The 20,014-nt window shown below is 41.6% G+C and overlaps 1 protein-coding gene across 1 annotated transcript in view; it reads right to left on the bottom strand.

Moving 5' to 3' along the window:
* The window catches only part of ttn.2 (titin, tandem duplicate 2), a 247,891-nt gene extending 231,869 nt beyond the window's left edge, over positions 1–16,022 (bottom strand). The window contains exons 1-10 of the mRNA XM_085766175.1: positions 15,770–16,022; positions 8,534–8,637; positions 7,980–8,183; positions 7,069–7,356; positions 6,325–6,407; positions 5,609–5,970; positions 5,020–5,095; positions 4,040–4,303; positions 677–941; positions 39–163 (exon numbers count right to left, since the gene is read on the bottom strand). Coding sequence (XP_085622301.1) covers positions 39–163; positions 677–941; positions 4,040–4,303; positions 5,020–5,095; positions 5,609–5,970; positions 6,325–6,407; positions 7,069–7,356; positions 7,980–8,183; positions 8,534–8,624 — 1,758 coding nt within the window. The 5' untranslated portion in view covers positions 8,625–8,637; positions 15,770–16,022. The remainder of the gene's footprint in view (positions 1–38; positions 164–676; positions 942–4,039; positions 4,304–5,019; positions 5,096–5,608; positions 5,971–6,324; positions 6,408–7,068; positions 7,357–7,979; positions 8,184–8,533; positions 8,638–15,769) is intronic.
* Positions 16,023–20,014: the final 3,992 nt, after the last annotated feature.

The raw sequence follows: 20,014 nt of genomic DNA, 5'->3' as shown, positions 1-20,014 counted from the left end.
AGCCGGCCGGCCGGTCGGCCCGCTGCTCTGCTCCTTACCTCGTGGCTCGCTTCGTGTTTAGGGACAGAAACTTTAGAAACAGTGAAATGAGGGACTGAGGACGCGGAGGCGACACCAGAGTCGACCTGGGTGGAGATTTCTGTTGTTTTCTGAATCTGGAGCAACCAAGAGAGTTTGATGGAGCAGTTAAGAGAGCTGAGACTGAGCACCATCAGATATCACATCATGGCTGCACTGCAAAAACTCAAAGTCTTTCCAAGAATATTTGTCTTATTTCTTGTCAAAATGTCTAATTTCTAGTCAAAACTAACCTCTTTCCACTTTAAATAAGACTCATCACCTAAAAATTAACTTGTTTTTAGATAATTTTCACTTGTTGCAAACTAATTTTCACTTGAAATAAGTAGAAAAATCTGCCAGTGAAAGCAGGTTTTTTATGTTTGTAATAAGAAAGAAAAACTTGCTCCACTGTCAGATTTTTCTACTTATTTAAAGTGGAAAATTTGCTTGAAAAATGTAAAAAGTGTCTAAAACAAGCCACTTTTTAAATGTGATGAGTCTTATTTTAAGTATAATTAGATTTATTTTGACTAGAAATGACATTTTGACTAGAAATAATACAAATATTCATGGTAAGATTTTGAATTTTTGCAGTGTGATATGGACTGAGGAAAGACCTGGACTCTGTGCTGCTCTGAGGTCACGGCGGCGACGGCGGCCGGCAGTTCAGCGGCCGCGGTCTTGGCTACAACAGTTTTTTTCACTGTTGCAGCTGTAGCCGCCGCCACCGCCGCCGCGTGCTGCTGCCTCATGGTCGCTGCCTCCACAGCCTCCTCCTCTTCAGCTCGACCGCCCTCGGCATGCACCGGCTGGCGGACTCGAGCCAGGTCGACGGCGGCCACCACCGTGGCCACCGCGCCGGCTCTTTTCCCTCCCCCAGCCTGGAGACACAACAAGCAGCACATAGATCTCAGCACATCCATGGCAACAAGACAGAAGAAAGAGCCGCAGCGCGACCTGAAGACCAGACATTTAAACATCTGGAACCACCAACAGCTTCATGCAGCTGTAGACTGAAACATGCACTTTACTCTCATCATGCACTGCAAAAACTCAAAATCTTTCCAAGAATATTTGTCTTATTTCTTGTCAAAATGTCTAATTTCTAGCCTAAACTAATCTCTTTTCTCTTAAAATAAGACTCATCACCTAAAAATTAACTTGTTTTTAGATCATTTTCACTTGTTTCAAACTAATTTTAATATGAAATAAGTAGAAAAATCTGCCAGTGAAAGCAGGTTTTTTTGATCTTGTAACAGGAAAGAAAAACTTGCTGCACTGTCAGATTTTTCTACTTATATCAAGTGAAAATCTGCTTGAAAGAAGTAAAAAGTGTCTAAAAACAAGCTACTTTTTAATGTGATGAGTCTTATTTTAAGTATAATGAGATTTGTTTTGACTAGAAATTATATTTTGACTAGAAATAGGACAAATATTCTTGGTAAGATTTTGAAGTTTTTGCAGTGTGAGTGAAGCTCAGATACAGTCTACAGTCTGATGGTGGTCAGAGATAAAAAGCTGTCGTCATGGAAACAAAGAGTCACGGAGGTCGACAGTCGACAAACAGGTTCCTTGAAAATCTGAAGTTCAGTTAAATTAACAGAAAATGGAGTAAAACCTGAGTGAAGCTCACGCGATGGAGAACATTGAGGAAACCATGGAGAAGTTGATAAAGAGGATGAAGAACTCAATGGGGAACACAATGGAGAAGATGATGGAGAACACGATGGAGAAGATGATGGAGAAGATGATGGAGAACACGATGGAGAACACGATGGAGAACACGATGGAGAAGATGATGGAGAACACGATGGAGAAGATGATGGAGAACTCAATGGAGAGCATGATGAAGGACATGATGGAGAAGACAATGGAGAACTCAATGGAGAGCATGATGGAGAAGATGATGGAGAATACGATGGAGAAGATGATGGAGAACTCAATAGAGAGCATGATGGAGAAGATGATGAAGAACACGATGGAGAAGATGATGGAGAAGACGATGGAGAAGATGATGGAGAACTCAATGGAGAGCATGATGGAGAAGATGATGGAGAACACGATGGAGAAGATGATGGAGAAGATGAAGGAGAACTTGAAGGAAAACACGATGGAGAAGACGATGGAGAAGATGAAGGAGAAGATGAAGGAGAACTTGGTGGAGACTGTGAGAGGACATGATGGAGATATGCCACTACGTTATAACATGAGGAAGGTTGAGCCTCCTCATCATCTTCACAGCTGGCGTGTCCCTCTCTTCTTCATCTTCTGAACGTCACAGTTCGACCGTTTCGATGATCAATAGCGGCTGGTAGCTTGGACCATGTGGTGTCACACAGGGTTCAATTCCTGTGTGACACCTCTTTAATTTAGCTTTAATTAGCTTGGTTCCACCTGGTTAATAACTCGATCACTGTCGTAAGGTGTCGTCGTTTCACTGTCAAACATCTGGGTTGATTAGATTAAACCAAAAACCTGACACCATAAAAACTGCACCTTAAATCAGATGTGATGACAGCAACATGAAGCCAGGATGTGAGGCTGTCCTGAGGAGGGAGGGGGTGTGTGGGAGGGGTCAGGGAGGTGTTAAAGGGATAGTTCACCCAAAATTGAAATTTCACTCATTATCTACTCCCCCTCATGTGGACTAAGGGCATGTCCATATAACGGTTGCAAATGGATACCAACTGTCTTCGTAACAAAAAGACACACCAAAAAACATCCAAATACGGAGGACTCTGAAACTTCTCCCAGCCCTTAGTCCACATGAGGGAGAGGAGATAATGAGTGAAATTTCAATTTTGGGTGAACTATCCCTTTAAAGTGATGGAGGTTCATCCTCAGGGAGCAGGAACGTGTTCGACTGATGAGGTGACAAAAACATCCAGGGAACAAAGAAGGAAAAGTGAAGAAAAAAAAGTAAAGATGGAGGGACTGGGCGGCTGGTGGAGGGGGGGTGACAGCAGACAGGCGTGAAGGGGGCGGAGTCTACCTGCTCGCCAGTCACTGCAGCCTCGGACGGCCCCCGGCCACGAGCCTGATCCACGGCTGCCACCACAGTAGCCACCGCCACGCTCTTATCGTCCAGGGCAACAACATGCTCGTCCTGACGCGTCCATGACGACACATGAACACACGATCACATGATCACACAGTCACATGAACACATGAACACACCACAGAGCGTTTCACCTCAGCCACTGCCTCTGTTAGTCCAGTTAAGGGCCTTTCACACCGAACGCGGTATGCGCTGCGCCCACCGCGGGTCACGGCGCAAACAAGCGGCAGCGCGCACATACGTGGTGGCAGTTGCTCAGCGACCGAACAAACAAAACAGGATTTGGAGGGATATACAGTATGTCATGGATCTATTATAAGACCATGGTATATGTTTGCCAGGAGCTACAAAATGACAGCTTCCAGGTGTAATTTAGCGTCAGGCTCAGCAGGGAGCAGTTTAACAGCCTGTTAGAGAGAGTTGGTACTCACTTCATGCTGAACTGAACGTCCGGCCGTTTGTTTTCACTCTGTGTAGCTGATGTTCATATCTGGCCCTCTGCGTTGTGTTTCTCACGGCCTGCCCTAGGTGGGGTTCGATCCCATGATCTCCCGCACCGGAGGCGACGATGCTAACCTCTTCTTTTATGGGTGGAGTGAGTGCACATCCATTACATCTGCAAGCGGCTGATTTTTTTTCAGACTCCACTACATCCTCTCCTATTGGATGCGCCGAGATGTCGTCACAGCGCGCTGCGGCCAGATTAAACATTTTTCAATTTGGGAGCAGCGTGCCGCGGCGGCATGCGCCCACCTTGCATGCCGTTCAGCTCGGCGCAGAGCGGTTCGCCCGTGCGCCGCGGTAGCACATACGCAATGAATGGGTCTGCCACCGCCTTCTGCCGCTTGCCGCGTTCGGTGTGAAAGGCCCTTTACTCTGGTGACGCCTTCGCTGTCACCCAGTCACACTCACACTGCTCACCTCTCTGCTCGCCGTCACCTGCTGCTCCCAGTGCTTCTCCACCTGCACCTGGCTGGCGCTGGCGGCGCTGACGGCGCTGCTGGCGCTGGCCATGCCGGTCATACTGGTCATACTGGTCATACTGGTCATACTGGTCATGCCAGTCATGCCCGTCATACTGGTCATACTGGCCATGCCAGTCATGCCGGTCATGCTGGCGTAGCCGCCTTCAGCCACAATGTCTCCCTGTTTCCATGGCGGCAGGACCTCGGCACCGGCCGACACCTGAGAGAGAAAGAACTTTCATTTTGACTCAGGTTTATTGAAATGAAGATGTTTGTTGTCTCCTGATGGATGTTTAACCATATTGTGATCCAGCATGTATTCAGACCTGTGGCTCGTTTACTTGGTTCAGATTCAGTGGCTAAAATTATACAATAGTTGCATTTTTCTACTGGGTCATTTGTGTTCACACGGTAACAGTCCCAAACGTCCAAAGTTGTAAACAACCAACTGTTGTTTACAACAGTCGGAGGAGGAGGTTACCCGGAAAAAAAATAAAACCATGGAATAGAGGTCTCAATGGGCTGGAAAATTAAAACCCGACCCGGCCCCTTACCGGGCTTGAAGCCCAGACCCAGAAAAAAAAGGAAGCCAACTTGAAGCATCCTGTATATTTTCGGCCCCAACCAGTGTGTCTGGCCCTTTGAAAACCATGCAACATCAGCAACGTGTTGAGTCGGTTGCTGAGTCGATGGCGGTCTCACTGCAAACGAACGGCTCCAGGGCTCGAATGGAAACGAGCCGAGAGGAGACCAGGCCACTCCTTCTTGGTGATCTCGGCCACTTGTTTAATCCTGCATCCGAATGCGATTGCTTAGTTCACCTTTGCCAAAACGAACCGATCTTTGGGGTTAAACGCTCCCTGTTTGGGAGCAACTGCTCCAAACGAGCCAGGTCTGAATACACCCTTCGACTTGTGCAGTGAACCTGAGTCTCACCTGTTTCCTGGTCATCACCGGAGACTTGACGGGCCTGATGGGGGACACTGAGAGCCTGGAGGAGGGAGAGACGGGTCTGCACAGAAACACAAACAACAGAGAGTCAGAGTTTGAACCTTCAGTTTCTGTCAGATCTAAACTTTATTTATCTTTACTTATTTATCTGCTTATTGGTTGTCTATTGTTCTATTGTCTTAAGTGTTTGGTTTTTTTAGCTCTCGCAAACCCTTTTCCAATGCGGTCTTCTTCCACAAATGGCAAATAAACTGACTCTGACTCTGACTCTGACTCATCCGGTCGAGTTGACGAGCATGAACATGGGGAAAACCTAAACATTTATAGTTGAGGGAAGGTCCACTTCTGGGGTGTGATTAAGAGGTCTAATCAACACAATTTAAAATACAAATGGGTTTGAGTATATCATGAGAAAGTGAGAGGTTGGGTGTCTCCGAAACTTAAAATGCAATTACAAGGTTTAGACATTAAAATACACAAATGGGTAACAAACAAAAGAAGATCTGATACCTTGGAGGGACGTCACAAGTGATTAAAACAAAGGAATATTCAAATTTATCATTACAAGTCCTACCTGACAGGTGTGGGGGTGGGACCTTTCACGTGTCTGACGGGCGAAGGTGACTGCTGGCGCCCTCCTGACACCTTGGAAACGAAGGACGGCGGGGACTTGGAGGTCGGTTTGGGGGGAACCCGCGGAGGGGTTTTGTGAGCCAGGTGTTGAGTCATCATTCCTGCTTGTTGGTGTTGAGTCATCATTCCTGTTTGGTGTTGAGTCATCATTCCTGCTTGGTGTTGAGTCATCATTCCTCCTTGGTGTTGAGTCATCATTCCTCCTTGGTGTTGAGTCATCATTCCTGCTTGGTGTTGAGTCATCATTCCTCCTTCTACGTGCATCTCCATCATGGAGGAGGCCTGGAAACTGGCCTCCATTTTCTGGGAGTGGGGAGCAGCATGAATTATTAATTTCTTTATCTTTAAACAGAAAAAACAAAAATCTTCGCACATCTATTTCTTTGGCAGGTGCGTCGGAGGGTGACAATTAAGTCCAAATTAGAAAAAGAAGAGTTCCCGCACACATGGCCAACTTGCAGAAGCAAAAGATTTAAATTTTTTTTTGCTTGAAAAAGGTCTAGCACCGAAAAGTTGCAATACAATAAATTCTGCAAATTGGCCATGTGCGCGGGAACTCTTCTTTATCTTTGAACAGTAATTTTAAAGTCGTCTCCAGGTTCTCCAGACCTGCAGGAACCTTGGTTCGGGTTCCCTCAGTGTGTTCATTCATCTCACCTTCTGCACTGTGGTCTGAGAAGTCGCCATCTGGGACGTGGACACGACTGTCTTGGTTTTCTTCATGGGGACAACTTCCACACCTGCACAGGTACACAGGACACTCAGTCATCTGAGATCTTTATCACATCTGTTAATTAACAGTCGTTTACACGCTAAAAACTCCTGGGTTATTTCTTTAACCCAATTTCTGGGTTACTTGTGTTAAAATGATGGGTTACTTTTCAGAGAGTAATCCATTTTCTGGGTTTTAGAGCTAATATTCTTGGGTTGTTTGGGTTATATACCATTTATGGGTTATTTTTCAAACCCATTTTCTGGGTTACACACTAAAAACTCTTGGGTTATTTCTTCAACCCAATTTCTGGGTTGCTTTGGTTGGGTTAAAATGTTGACTTATTTTTCAAAGAATAACCAATTTTCTGGGTTATAAACACATTTATAATATGAACAATCACCCGTACATAGTTTGCCTGCCTGATGTTTTACTTTTCACAACATTGTATTCAATATAACCTAACCGGTAACACTTTACTTGAATAGGTATTCATAAGATTGACATAACACTGTCATAACCATGACATAACAGCTGTCATAAACATCAATGAATACTTATGACAGTTGTTATGTCATGGTTATGACAGTTTCATGTCAATCTTATGAATACCTATTCAAGTAAAGTGTTTGGGTCAAGTAGGACCAAGGAGTTTTTGTGTGTATCTAACGAACATCTGAGCGTCTCACCCTGAACCAGCAGCTCGGCGGTAGAGGTGGCTCGTCCACTGCTGTTGGTGGCGGTCACGGAGTATGTCCCAGAATCCTCTGGGAAGGCCTCGGCGATCAGCAGACTGTACAGGTCTCCCTCCTGGAGGATCCTGAAGTCGGCCGAGCTCTGGATCTCGGCTCCCTCTCTGTAGAACTGGACCACAGGTGCAGGGATACCTGCGACTCTGACGTCCAGCCTCACCTGGCTGCCCTGTCTCACTGTGGAGCTCTGCAGTCTCTGTAGGAAGTTTGGAGGCGCCGTCTCCGCTGCACACGGACAGGTGAGGACAGGTGAGTTAGACTCAAAGGACAGGTCAAAAGTTTTCGTATAATAGCCGTCATAGGCTTCTACAGATTAATCTCATTCATAGAATTTATTTCACACCAGAGAGACTCCATAAAATGAACGGTACTATTTCTGAACTTTGTCCTAGGTGTAAGGTCGCAACAGGAAGTCTTATTCATATGTTTTGGGACTGTGTAAATTTGAAACAATTTTGGGATCATATTCTGGATGCACTCAAGGGCATCACAGGGATTGAGATTCCTCACTCACCAAGATTGATTTTGCTAGGGGATTTATCTGTTTTACCCGCTAACAAGATAAGGAAAACACATTGTATTAGGCTATCCCTAATTGCTGGAAATAAATGTATTGCCATACTGTGGAAAAGTGAAAACCCACCCACTGTCTCAATGTGGCTTAAGGAAGTTGCATCATACATGGCCTCTGAAAAAATTATGTTCAATGTGAAAAAGAAACCCCATCTTTTTGAAAAATGCTGGAATGACTTTAAAACATATCTTGATAACTTCTCACAATTAACTGGTTGCTGTCAATGGTGTAGCGGTAGTTGTTGGCTGTTGTACGAGTCTACCTGAGGCCTCACCTGTAACTAGGAGCTCGGCGGTGCTTGTGGCTTGTCCAGCGCCATTGGTGGCTCTGACAGAAAATCTTCCGCTGTGTGCGGCGGTCACAGCGGGGATCCTCAGAACAGCGCGGCCGTCGCTGAACGAGATCTGAACGCCGGGCAAAGCGGCGGCGGAAAGAACCTGGCCATCACGGAACCAGCTCACCTCAGGAACTGGAGAACCTGCAGTGGAGAACCACACAACCCAGAGATCCTCACTGACTGGCTCAGATTACACTGCAAAAACTCAAAATCTTTCCAAGAATATTTGTTTTATTTCTAGTCAAAATGTCTAATTTCTAGTCAAAACTAGACACTTTGTACTACTTTCAAGCAAATTTAACTTATTTAACTAACTAATTAGTTTTGACTAGAAATTAGACATTTTGACAAGAAATAAGACAAATATTCTTGGAAAGATTTTGAGTTTTTGCAGTGTAGATTAGTGAAGAGTCAACAACATGCAATCTGAACACAACACCTTATTGTGGAAATCTGTCAGACAGGAAGTGAGTGGACAGGAAGTTCCTTACCACTAACTTGAGCCTCGAACGTCGCAGCACTACCCTCAAGTGCTACGACGCTCTGCAGCGGCTGTGTGAACGTTGGCGCCTGTGTTGACATGATGGTCGGCACCCTGCAGAGACAAATAAGACAAATAAGACAAATGAAATCACATGATATAAACACACTTTAGATTTGTCTCCATGAGGAGGAAGCTGATTGGTCCAAACTCTGCAGCAGGACAAGTCCAAACGCCTTCAGAAACCAGTCGAACCAGATCTGGTTCCGTCACCAAGACAGACGAACAAAGCTCAAAAATGAAAACTATTCATGGGTTTTATTTTGAAAAACTGGGCAGCGTCTAACTGCCCAATCAGCTGCTGCTCATCAAATTTAGTGGTTAATTCACCCTTTGTTGGCCTTCTGATTGGTCTTCTGATCCACCAATCAGAGCGCTTCTCCCCATGTCACGATTTGTGCAACGTTCTAAGGTTGGACAACACTGGGATTAAACCGTACGAAACGAAGCAATTTTTTCGGCAAAAACTACTTTTTAATTTTTAAATATGGTTAAAAGCTTTACCGTAACACTACTGTTGCTAATGTCTTTTGAACTTTGTGAAGTTTTACGAGGAGAAACGGGTGATGGGCGGAGATTAAGCATTAGCTAGTAGCTAACGTTAGCTATTGTCGTTAGCTAGCTAGCTATTGTGAGTGACCAAAACAATGATTTTTCACCACTTTTTGGAAATGTCATGTAATGCCCGTTCAATCGCTCATTAGCCACGTCTGTCTTCTATCACAGACACTGTTCTTCTGATAAGTTAAGATAAGTTCAGTCAAATTTTTCTTATAAGCAATTTAAATCTGCCTAATTTTCAATGGTTTCCAAAGGGAGTTTCGTGACCATTGTTTGACAAACCTAGCAACAGTAATCGGGGAGGGCAGGACTTGACGAAGGGTTAATTGGTTAATTGTTTGTCTAATGTGACAATCACAGTTGTAAAGTGATGTTTTTATTTAATTTATTTGTTTATTTGTTAATGGGGCACTGCATGTTCATGAACATACAAAAAATAATTTGTTGTCAATATGCCAGATTTAACTCAAGAGCTCCCCTAACTCACACATAAAATTTCAGTAAGACAAAACTGTCGATTATTTAAACAAACACAGTTGTTTGGTCAATAAAATGTTCAGAAATGTTGAAAAATGTCAACCAGTGTTTCCCAAACCACAAGATGACGTCCTAAAATGTCTTGTTTTGTCCACAAACCAAAGAGAGACTCAGTTTACTGTCATAAAGGAACAAAGAAACCAGAAGCTGAAATCAGAGAATCTCAACTCAAATGATTAATTGATGATCAAAATAGTTGATGATTAAAGTAAAATAGCCAAGCTAATGTGCTGGTGCTAATGGAGATCCAATAAATAAACAAATAAACAAAAAATTAAAGTGCATTATCAGGCAGTATCTGTTATAAGGTGCTATTTTCAAAGTGCATGGAGTAAAGTGCCTTCTGTTGTAAATAAAAAATAACAATAAAACTACCCTTAATGTTCACAGAGCTGCTTTTTACTGAACCATGTTTTTACGGTAACTGTTTTCTTGCATGTTGTGCTTCCTCTTATGACCAGCGGTAGCGTGTTCCATGATGAACGACCATAAATCGATAAAACTTTCTATGCAAATGCTGTTTTCCTGAGCTGGACCTCACAGTCGCCCCCAGGGGCCGACCCAGACACAAATCCACTCAACACAACGATCCACATGGATATAAAAACCTCAGCTGACACCCGACCTGCTGACAGCCAGACCCCCGCTGTGATGAAGTCCTGGTCCTGGGTCTGACTCTGACCCCCCCTCAGGGTCTATATTTATATTTAGCAGCCGTGTCCCTGAGGGGGGTCCGGGCTCCGCGGGGTCTGGCTGATAAAACCACCACCAGCTGATCCAGTCCAGAGCTCACGGCGGATTAAAACACCTGTTTAACAGCAGAGGAACTGGGCTCAGGTTTCAGACCTTGTCCAAGTTCAGGTCTTAAAGAGGATTGTTGAAAATTAACTGGTGACATTTTAATAAAACATTACCATCAACAAAACGCTGAGATTGAACGGATCAGGTTTTAAAAACAAACAAATAAATAAATAAATGTGAGCATCTGGCTCAGACTTTCAGAATAAAATGCCACCACACACACACACACACACACACACACTGCAAAAACTCAAAATCTTTCCAATTTTGGTCAAAACTAATCTCTTTCCACTTAAAATAAGACTCACCACCTAAAAATGTACTTGTTTTTAGATCATTTTCACTTGTTTCAAACTCATTTTCAATTGAAATAAGTAGAAAAATCTGCCAGTGAAAGCAAGTTTTTTATGCTTGTAATAAGAAAGAAAAACACAGTCAGATTTTTCTACTTATTTAAAGTGGAAAATTTGCTTGAAATAAGTAAAAAGTGTCTAAAAACAAGCTACTTCTTAATGTGATGAGTCTTATTTTAAGTAGAATTAGATTTATTTTGACTAGAAATAAGACACATATTCTTGGTCAGATTTTGAATTTTTGCAGTGCAGCAGCAGGTTTCCTCTGCTGAAGTGTCCTCGAGCAACACTCACTTGAAGTAATGTGTGACCAATCACCATGAAGTAAACCTCACATTTTAACACATCACTGTGACTCACTAACAATAAACACAATGGGCACAACACACACACACATTATAAACATGATGTCACTGAGTCAGAGCTGCTGTCAGATAAAGAGATTCAGTTCATTATCGTCACAAAAGCAGAAGATCCAACAACAGAACGTCCACTAACAGATAAAACCACCAGATCAGATTAAATAACCTCATTAGATATAATCTGATTGATGATCTGTAATCAAAGATCTCAGCACCATCAATACTCAAATTATTTTTTACAAACATTTGTTTCCTGAGTCGTCCATAAAAATTAAAAACATCCATCAATCTCACAAAATTCAGGAACATGAACTAAATAATTGGCTCCGCCCCTTTAATTAGTCTAACAATCTAATTGGTTCATCACTGGCTGTCACTAATCCAAACAAACAAACAATCAATCAATCAATGAGTCAATCAAAAACCAGTGAGTTTCAGCATCTTAGATCAATTGATTCATTAATCAGTAGATTTTTAAATGATATTTCATTAAACGTTTTCCTGCTTTAAACCGAACAGAAACTCGTCAACAACACAAACTGATCCCAGGTCGACGACGTCACTGCAGAGGTTCAGAGACTGGACGACACGACACGACACGGTCACAACAACACAAACACACAAGTCCAACTACACAGTGTAACAACCTCAGAGGTTGAAGGTCGTCCTGATGGTTTTGATGTTTGTGGTCCAGGTTTAATCTGATTTACTCTGGTTTGAGTGCTTTCTCCTGATTGGTTCCTCATTGGTCCAATCTGGACATGTGACTCCAGTTGGGCCCTGACTCACCACACCTGGTCTACATCCACCGACCTGGACCTGAATGCCCTCACTGCAAAAACTCAAAATCTTTTTAAGAATATTTGTCTTATTTCTAGTCAAAATGTCTCATTTCTAGTCAAAACTAATCTCTTTCCACTTAAAATAAGACTCATCACCTAAAAATGAACTTGTTTTTAGATCATTTTCACTTGTTTCAAACTAATTTTCAATTGAAATAAGTAGAAAAATCTGACAGTGAAAGCAAGTTTTTTGTGCTTGTAATAAGAAGGAAACACTTGCTCCACTATCAGATTTTTCTACTTATTTTAAGTGGAAAATTTGCTTGAAAAAAGTAAAAAGTGTCTAAAAACAAGCTGCTTTTTATGTGATGAGTCTTATTTTAAGTATAATTAGATTTATTTTGACTAGAAATAAGACAAATATTCTTGGTAAGATTTTGAATTTTTGCAGTGTGGACCTGGACCTGGACCTGAATGCCCTGCAGCAGCTTCATGAACTCAGACATGATAAATATGAATGAATAAATAAATTCAGTTCAGTTTCAATGTAAAATCCTTTTTTTTTTTTTTATTTTGTCCTAGTTTTTATTGATCTTTTACTGTTGTTTCAAGTTTATTTTACATTCTTCCTGTCAATTTGAACCAAATAATGCAATTAATCTATTAATAAATTCATCAATTATCAGACATGTTACATTAGAACTCAACAACGTTATTATTATTTTTTTAAATGCTGTATGGTCATTTTAACTGAAGAGAATGAAATAACTTTACTGAAAATTTTACTTTAAAAATCCTTAATTCATTTACTCATTAACACCAAAAGGTCAATCCCTGAATTTTACTTTTGTAAATGTTTTCCAGATTTAAAATAGTTTCTCAATATTTTGTCCATTTAAAAACACATTAAAAACAAACCCTTGACATCGATATGACCACATACTGATCATTCACAGATTGGTCGATAATTCCAATGATTGATGAGTTCCGTGTCAGTAAAGAGATTATGGGCTGTGAGTGGAGTCGGGTTTCGGTGAATCCCTGAACCCGACACAGAGCAGATCTGGTGTCGGCTAAATTCATCCGGTGACTCCATCGCGTGCTCACGGAGTGACTGGATGGGACACGTCCCGTCACCGTGGAGACGGATCGGGGTTAAAGAGGAAAAGGTAATTTATTCTACTTCCTGTTTCATTGTCACCAGAGAGAAACACCGAACGTTTCATCAAGGTTCCAACGTCAAAACGCTGCTCACACATCAACACAACAGTGGTAATAAAACAGAATAAACACTACTACACTATAAAAACACCAGTGTAAAACTTCATCTCTTTGCTTTATTATCTGGCGACGCAGCAAAATGAATCCTTAAAAGGCTTTTTTTTTCTCCTTTAACTCGTCTGTTTCTCATGTTGTTTTTGCTTTTATGTTCTTTTTCTGTTGGTTTGTAAAGTTCTATTATTTTGAAAACTCATCAGCTCCTTTAACGGTAGCCTAGCTATATTTGTGTTGTTGTCTTGGAAACGGATGAAAAATAAAAAGTTCTGCACTTTTTGTTTTTCGTTGTATTTCAACAACTTTTATTTATTTAAGTCATTCAGCCGTGAGTTTTGGACTTTTTTTAAACGTTTGAAGCTTCAGACCACCTCCTAACACAGAGAATGTAACTTCTAAATTAAAATCCTACATAGTTCATGTGTTAAACCTTCGTAACAACTGTTCTGTGAACGCTCTCTCTCCACTTTGCTTCAGACTGAGAAGTGAACATGTGTCTGTCAACTGTCTCACACCTTTGAACTCACTGTGCTCTTATTTCAACTCTCACACAACAAACAGCTCTGAAACAACAAGTCTCCACACAAACACTGATCTGGAAATAGCTTCCTCCTTCAAAATAAAGTTACAAATTGGAAACTTTCCATGGGATTTGTGGGAAATTATGGGAATTATTGGGAATTAACTGGAAATTGGGGGTCATTTAAACAAACTGTATCATATCCAAACATAAATGTAAATATTTTGTTTTGTCGTAAGCAGACATCCATGATAATACGATCAAAAAGCATGACATTTCAACAGATTTATTTGTGGGTAGAACTTTATCAACTTTTAATTCTTGTATGAACCCCCCCCCCCCCCAAAAAAAAAAGTCTGGTTGTTTTAGCCAAGATTTTCCCCTGTTAAGAGCCAACCTTCAATTTATTTTTTTTAATTTTCAGATTTATTCCCGTTTATTCCCGTAGCTATATTCCCATTAATTCCTACACTGCAAAAACCCAAAATCTTTCCAAGAATATTTGTCTTATTTCTTGTCAAAATGTCTCATTTCTACTCAATACTAACCTCTTTCCACTTAAAATAAGACTCATCACCTAAAAATTAACTTGTTTTTAGATCATTTTCACTTGTTTCAAACTAATTTTCACTTTAAATAAGTAGAAAAATCTGCCAGTGAAAGCAAGTTTTTTGTGCTTGTAATAAGAAAGAAAAACTTGCTCCACTATCAGATTTTTCTACTTATTTCAAGTGAAAATCTGCTCGAAAGAAGTAAAAAGTGTCTAAAAATAAGCTACTTCTAATGTGATGAGTCTTATTTTAAGTAGAATGAGATTTGTTTCGACTAGAAATAAGACAAATATTCTTGGTAAGAGTTTGAGTTTTTGCAGTGTAGGCTATATATTCCTGTTAATTCCCATGGAAAGTTTCCAACTTTGAAAATTCACGGAATTTTGCAACCCTACTCACACACACACACACTCTCTCACTCTCTCTACACTCTCCTTTTTTAAATCTGAGCCTTAACGACACACCAGCAGCTGTTCACACTCCTCCACAATAAAAGCCCCACTGAGGTGTCTCTGCTCTGTCAGACACTTCCCCACAGAGCAGGAGGGGGCAGGTGGGGCAGGTGGGGGTATGTGGGGGTACACTGCAAAAATTCAAAATCTTACCAAGAATATTTGTCTTATTTCTAGTCAAAATGTCATTTCTAGTCAAAACAAATCTAATTATACTTAAAATAAGACTCATCACATTTAAAAAGTAGCTTGTTTTTAGACACTTTTTACTTTACTTTTTTTCAAGCAAATTTTCCACTTTAAATAAGTAGAAAAATCTGATATTGGAGCAAGTTTTTCTTTCTTATTACAAGCATAAAAAACTTGCTTTCACTGGCAGATTTTGAAAACTGTCTAAAAACAAAGTGATGAGTCTTATTTTAAGTGGAAAGAGATTAGTTTAGACTAAAATTGAGACATTTTGACAAGAAAGAAGACAAATATTCTTGGTTTTTGCAGTGTGAGGTGTCCCTGCTCCGTCAGACACTTCCCCACAGAGCAGGAGGGGGTATGTGGGGGTAGATGGGGGGGGGGTTATCTAAGACAGGACACCAAGCTCTATAAATAACTGCCCCCCCCCCCTCCACCACACCTTCCTGTGATTGACAGCCACCATGTGCACATAGCTGGAGCAGCAACTGATAGCCCCCGCTGCTGATTCCCTTAAAAAGCCATCGCCGCCCAGCTGAGTCCACTGTGATGCTCTCAGCTGCTATTCTGGGATGTCCCATTATAACCTTCACCACGGAAACCAGCAGAATATCACAGAGCGCTTAGCTACTTCACTTTATGAAAAGTTGAGTAAAAAAAAGTGAGTGAAGGGCGGAGCCAGGTGTGTGTGTGTGTGTGTGTGTGTGTGTGTGTGTGTGTGTGTGTGTTTCAGTCAGTCAGTCAGTCAGCTGCAGCTCGTCAATCACATCACTCTGGAAGGAAAACTTTAAAAAGACACTTACTTGTGAGCACAAGGATGCCTGGGAATGCCCAGAGAAGGGCGGACTGCAAAAAGATCAGAAACTCTTTATCCAGAAAATTCCAAAATCAAAATCCAAAAAAAGGGAAAAGAGCTTGAGCCTCTAAGGGAACCCCACACACAAAAACAAAACTACAGGCCTTGGCGCCGTGTAGTTTTGTTTTTCCTCCAGACAGCAGCAGTCCCTCCAGCCGAGGCGTCCAGGCCGGGAACGCTGACTCTGCTCAGAGCGGAGAGCCGGGCAGCGGGGGGCTTTATACCGCTGTGACATCACAGAGCTCGGCCCGCGCCATTGGTCAGCCCCCCCCCAACCCCAACCCCCCCCCATGGTGCTGCAGGGAATCATGGGAAGGCCAAGGAGCCATTTTATGCAAGTTGTCACACCTGTCAGATGGTTTACCTAAGAGACAGAGACAGAGACAGACGCTTCCAGATTCACTCAAACATAAACATCCTTCATATTATTATTATTAATATCATTATTATTATTAATCAATCCAACAGTATTGGATATCCACCTGACTAACAGCTCTCCCTCCCTACCATCTTTAAAAGGAAATTAAAAGATCATCTGTTCGCCATGGGATTGTTTTAATACTCTGTTGTTGTTGTTTTTTTGTTGGTGTTTTTTTTTTTAACAGTTGCCATTGTAATTCATCTTTTGTTTCATTCTCTCGATTCTTTTGATTCATTTCAATTTATCTCTTGAGCCATTGCTTAATTACTATTTTTGTTTTTTTTCTCTCATTAATTCATTTGTTATTTTATTTCGATAAGATACATTTAATTGTACTTATTTATTTTATGGTGAGGTTCTCGATAAGCCGTCCTAGGGTTTCTAACCTCTCTAGCACTGTTTCATTGTAGTTTATCAGCTATTCTTCCATGTGATATACTCCTTGTTTGTAATATTTTAAAGTGCAAACAATAAACAAACAAAAAACAATGTGACAGTAAACAAACAGCAGAAATAATAAAACAGCAACATAACTCATTTTATCCGTCAATAAAACATGTTTATATCCTTATGACAGTTTTATTACAAACAATCAGATCAAGTGAGAAAAGAGTAAAGTGATTATAACAATAAAGTCAAAGTACTTGTCCTCGGGTTGTGAAACACACACAACACACGTCCTTTAATCTTCCTCAATAATCACTGAAATTCATATTCAGAATATTTTGTTGATCATTATCTCATCATCAGAGCAACAATTGTGGATATTTTCCTGCTTCGGCTACAGGTTGTGTAAAATGATAAACTATTATTATGACTTAAGGAGCTGTTTCTTCCTGTCATCAGTTCAGTGGCAAATTAGACTTTTGTGTGAAATCAAAAATGTTTATTGCTCTAAAGACATTTATGTTCCAGTTAAACAGCAACAACTCTGATTCACTGACTAAATAACGATTAAAAACAATAATGAAAACGAACATGTAGGTCTCATCAGCAGGTTGAGCCCAGTTCCTGTCTGAGGTGAATCATCATGTTCAGACTGTGACACTGAATTTATGAATGTAGTTTCTGTTTCCTACGTGGCTCTCTGGGGCTTTTATTGTGGAGGGGAAACAGGAAGTGGCACTGGATCAGATCAGAGTTCTACACTGCAAAAACTCAAAATCTTTCCAAGAATATTTGTCTTATTTCTTGTCAAAATGTCTCATTTCTAGTCAAAACTAATCTCTTTCCACTTAAAATAAGACTCATCACCTAAAAATTAACTTGTTTTTAGATCATTTTCACTTGTTTCAAACTAATTTTCACTTGAAATAAGTAGAAAAATCTGCCAGTGAAAGCAGGTTTTTTGTGCTTGTAATAAGAAAGAAAAACTTGCTCCACTATCAGATTATTTTAAGTGAAAATCTGCTTGAAAGAAGTAAAAAGTGTCTAAAAACAAGCTGCTTTTTAATGTGATGAGTCTTATTTTAAGTATAATGAGATTTGTTTTGACTAGAAATGACATTTTGACTAAAAATGAGACAAATATTCTTGGTAAGGTATTAGATTTTTTGCAGTGTGACTGATCTGAGCTCAATAATAACACAGAAGTGGCTCAGTGGACTCCATTACCCAGGATGCACGTGCGAGTGTCAGTACGTCAGACCAGCCAATCAGATCACTGACACAACTACTGACCAATCACCTGTCAGATCAATGTATTGGTAGTGTTATTGGTCTGTCAGCTACAGTTTAATGTTATTTCACCAGATACAAGTTCACATTAAAATGTTAAGGTGTTCTGGTTTTGTTCCAGGCTGAAAGAGTTCTGGGCCAAAGACGTTTTTAAAACTTTTTCATCCAAGGGATAGTTCAATATTTAGTCAAATTGTCCCATTGCTATAATCCCTATAGTCATAGCAGTAGGTTTGTTACCTTTAAAGCAGAAGTAAGCGATCCGGTCGTTATGGCTAATGCTGCGTTCCAGGCAGGCTTTTGAAACCGTAAATTACAGCTTCAAGTCACAACTTACGACTTTGTAGCGTTCCAGGCAACCCACTCGTGTTTTTCCTACCTGTTTTATCTGTGAAAGTCACTATAACGGCCACTCGTAACTTCCGACTCGTGAACTCGTACCAGATCGAACTGGTACGACTTCACAGGTCGGAAAAATACAAGTTGCCTTCAACGCACCATAACAGTCCTCGTCCCTACGTCACCACATTCACGCGCATCCCTTGGCTGCACACACAGCCCTGCATGCCGTTCCCTCTCCTCATTGGATAAAAATTGTAGGATACGAGAAAAGTTTTCTCCTCGGCCCACAGCAGAGCAGAGTGACTGACAGACCCGTGTTTCGGTCCAAACACTCCATGTAAGTGATTGCTGTCGGAAGATATAACTATTTAAGACTTATATTAACACAAACATATCACTTACTTCTGCTTTAATTGTCGGTGCAAGCTATTTTTAGAACGGCGGAGCAGAGCCGTGAGCTGCTCAGAGCTACGCTACGGAGGACGCTCATTATGGGATTTCTTGGTTTCCCTCATCAAACTCATCAAATACACACTAGAGAGAGTTGTTTTAGAGGGAAATACAGAGACTGCTTGATGAAAAACTGTCCCTGAAGGCAACGCGCATCAGTGGTTTTGCATGAATTTCCCTCTAAAACAACTCTGTGTGGTAACCAAGGGGGCAGTTGTCGGTCTGAGAAGTGAAGCTCACTTCCGCGTTCAAAAAACTGCAATCCCCTCGAATTCCTCTGGGGGCTGGTGTCAGAAGGGAGCATTCCCCATAGAGCCCCATGTTAAAATCGCCGACTTTACATCCTCAGTAAACATGTTAAAAGCCTGGTGTCAGAACGTTTTTTCGTCTCAATCGATAGTTTCTACCCCCGCACACACTCTGAGGGGGGTGAATTTTTTTTTAACTCTACCGTTTTACTGTTATAAGGTTAAAACTCTGACCAATTAGGGCGCGGAAACGTTGAGTGACAGGTCCGAGCAGCTCCGGAGACAGGCTGCTTCGAGGCCAGTGGGCGGGTTCTCGGCCGGCCAATCCAACATGGCGCTGTCCAGGCCGCCATATTTGAGTCACAAAAACGACTCCCCAAAACCAATGGGTGACGTCACGGACGCTACGTCCATTCTTTTTACAGTCTATGGTGGTAACGTTGTGTTATTATCTCATAGCGTAGTGAATGTGCAGCTCACAACTTGTCCACCAGAGCGTTGTGGAGTTGTTGGATTGTGTATTTGATGAGTTTGATGAGGGAAACCAAGAAATCCCATAATGAGCCTCCGTAGCGTAGCTCTGAGCAGCTCACGGCTCTGCTCCGCCGTTCTAAAAATAGCTTGCACCGACAATTAAAGGTAACGAACCTACTGCTATGACTATAGGGATTATGGCAATGGGCCGATTTGACAAAATGTTGAACTATCCCTTTAAGGTGGCACCAGGGGAAGCACAACTAGCCTAACAATTACTCAAAGAAACAGCTTTCTCCTCATTGTTGGCCAGGAGACTGATCTGACTCAGGGTCTGAGAGACCCTCTTAGTCAGAAAAGCCGAAATGGACAAAACACATTTCCAAAAGTCGGACAGTTCTGAATTTTTAATATATGGTTCGGGGGCCCAAGACGAGCGCGTAGACATGTGTTCGGTCCTGATCGAGCCATTACTTTTCGAGAGGCGGGGCTTTAAACAGCTGCATTCCTCTGTTTCTTGGAGGCTTCCGTTTCCATAGAAACCAACCAAATCACTTGAAACTTGGCCTGTGGACTCATG

This window comes from Trachurus japonicus, chromosome 21 (genome assembly GCF_045865225.1).
Source record: "Trachurus japonicus isolate A0001 chromosome 21, Traja_1.0".
NCBI classification, from domain to species: Eukaryota; Metazoa; Chordata; class Actinopteri; order Carangiformes; family Carangidae; genus Trachurus; species Trachurus japonicus.
The sequence above is the reverse complement of the archived record's forward strand: the minus strand, read 5'-3'. Positions and strand labels throughout refer to the sequence as shown.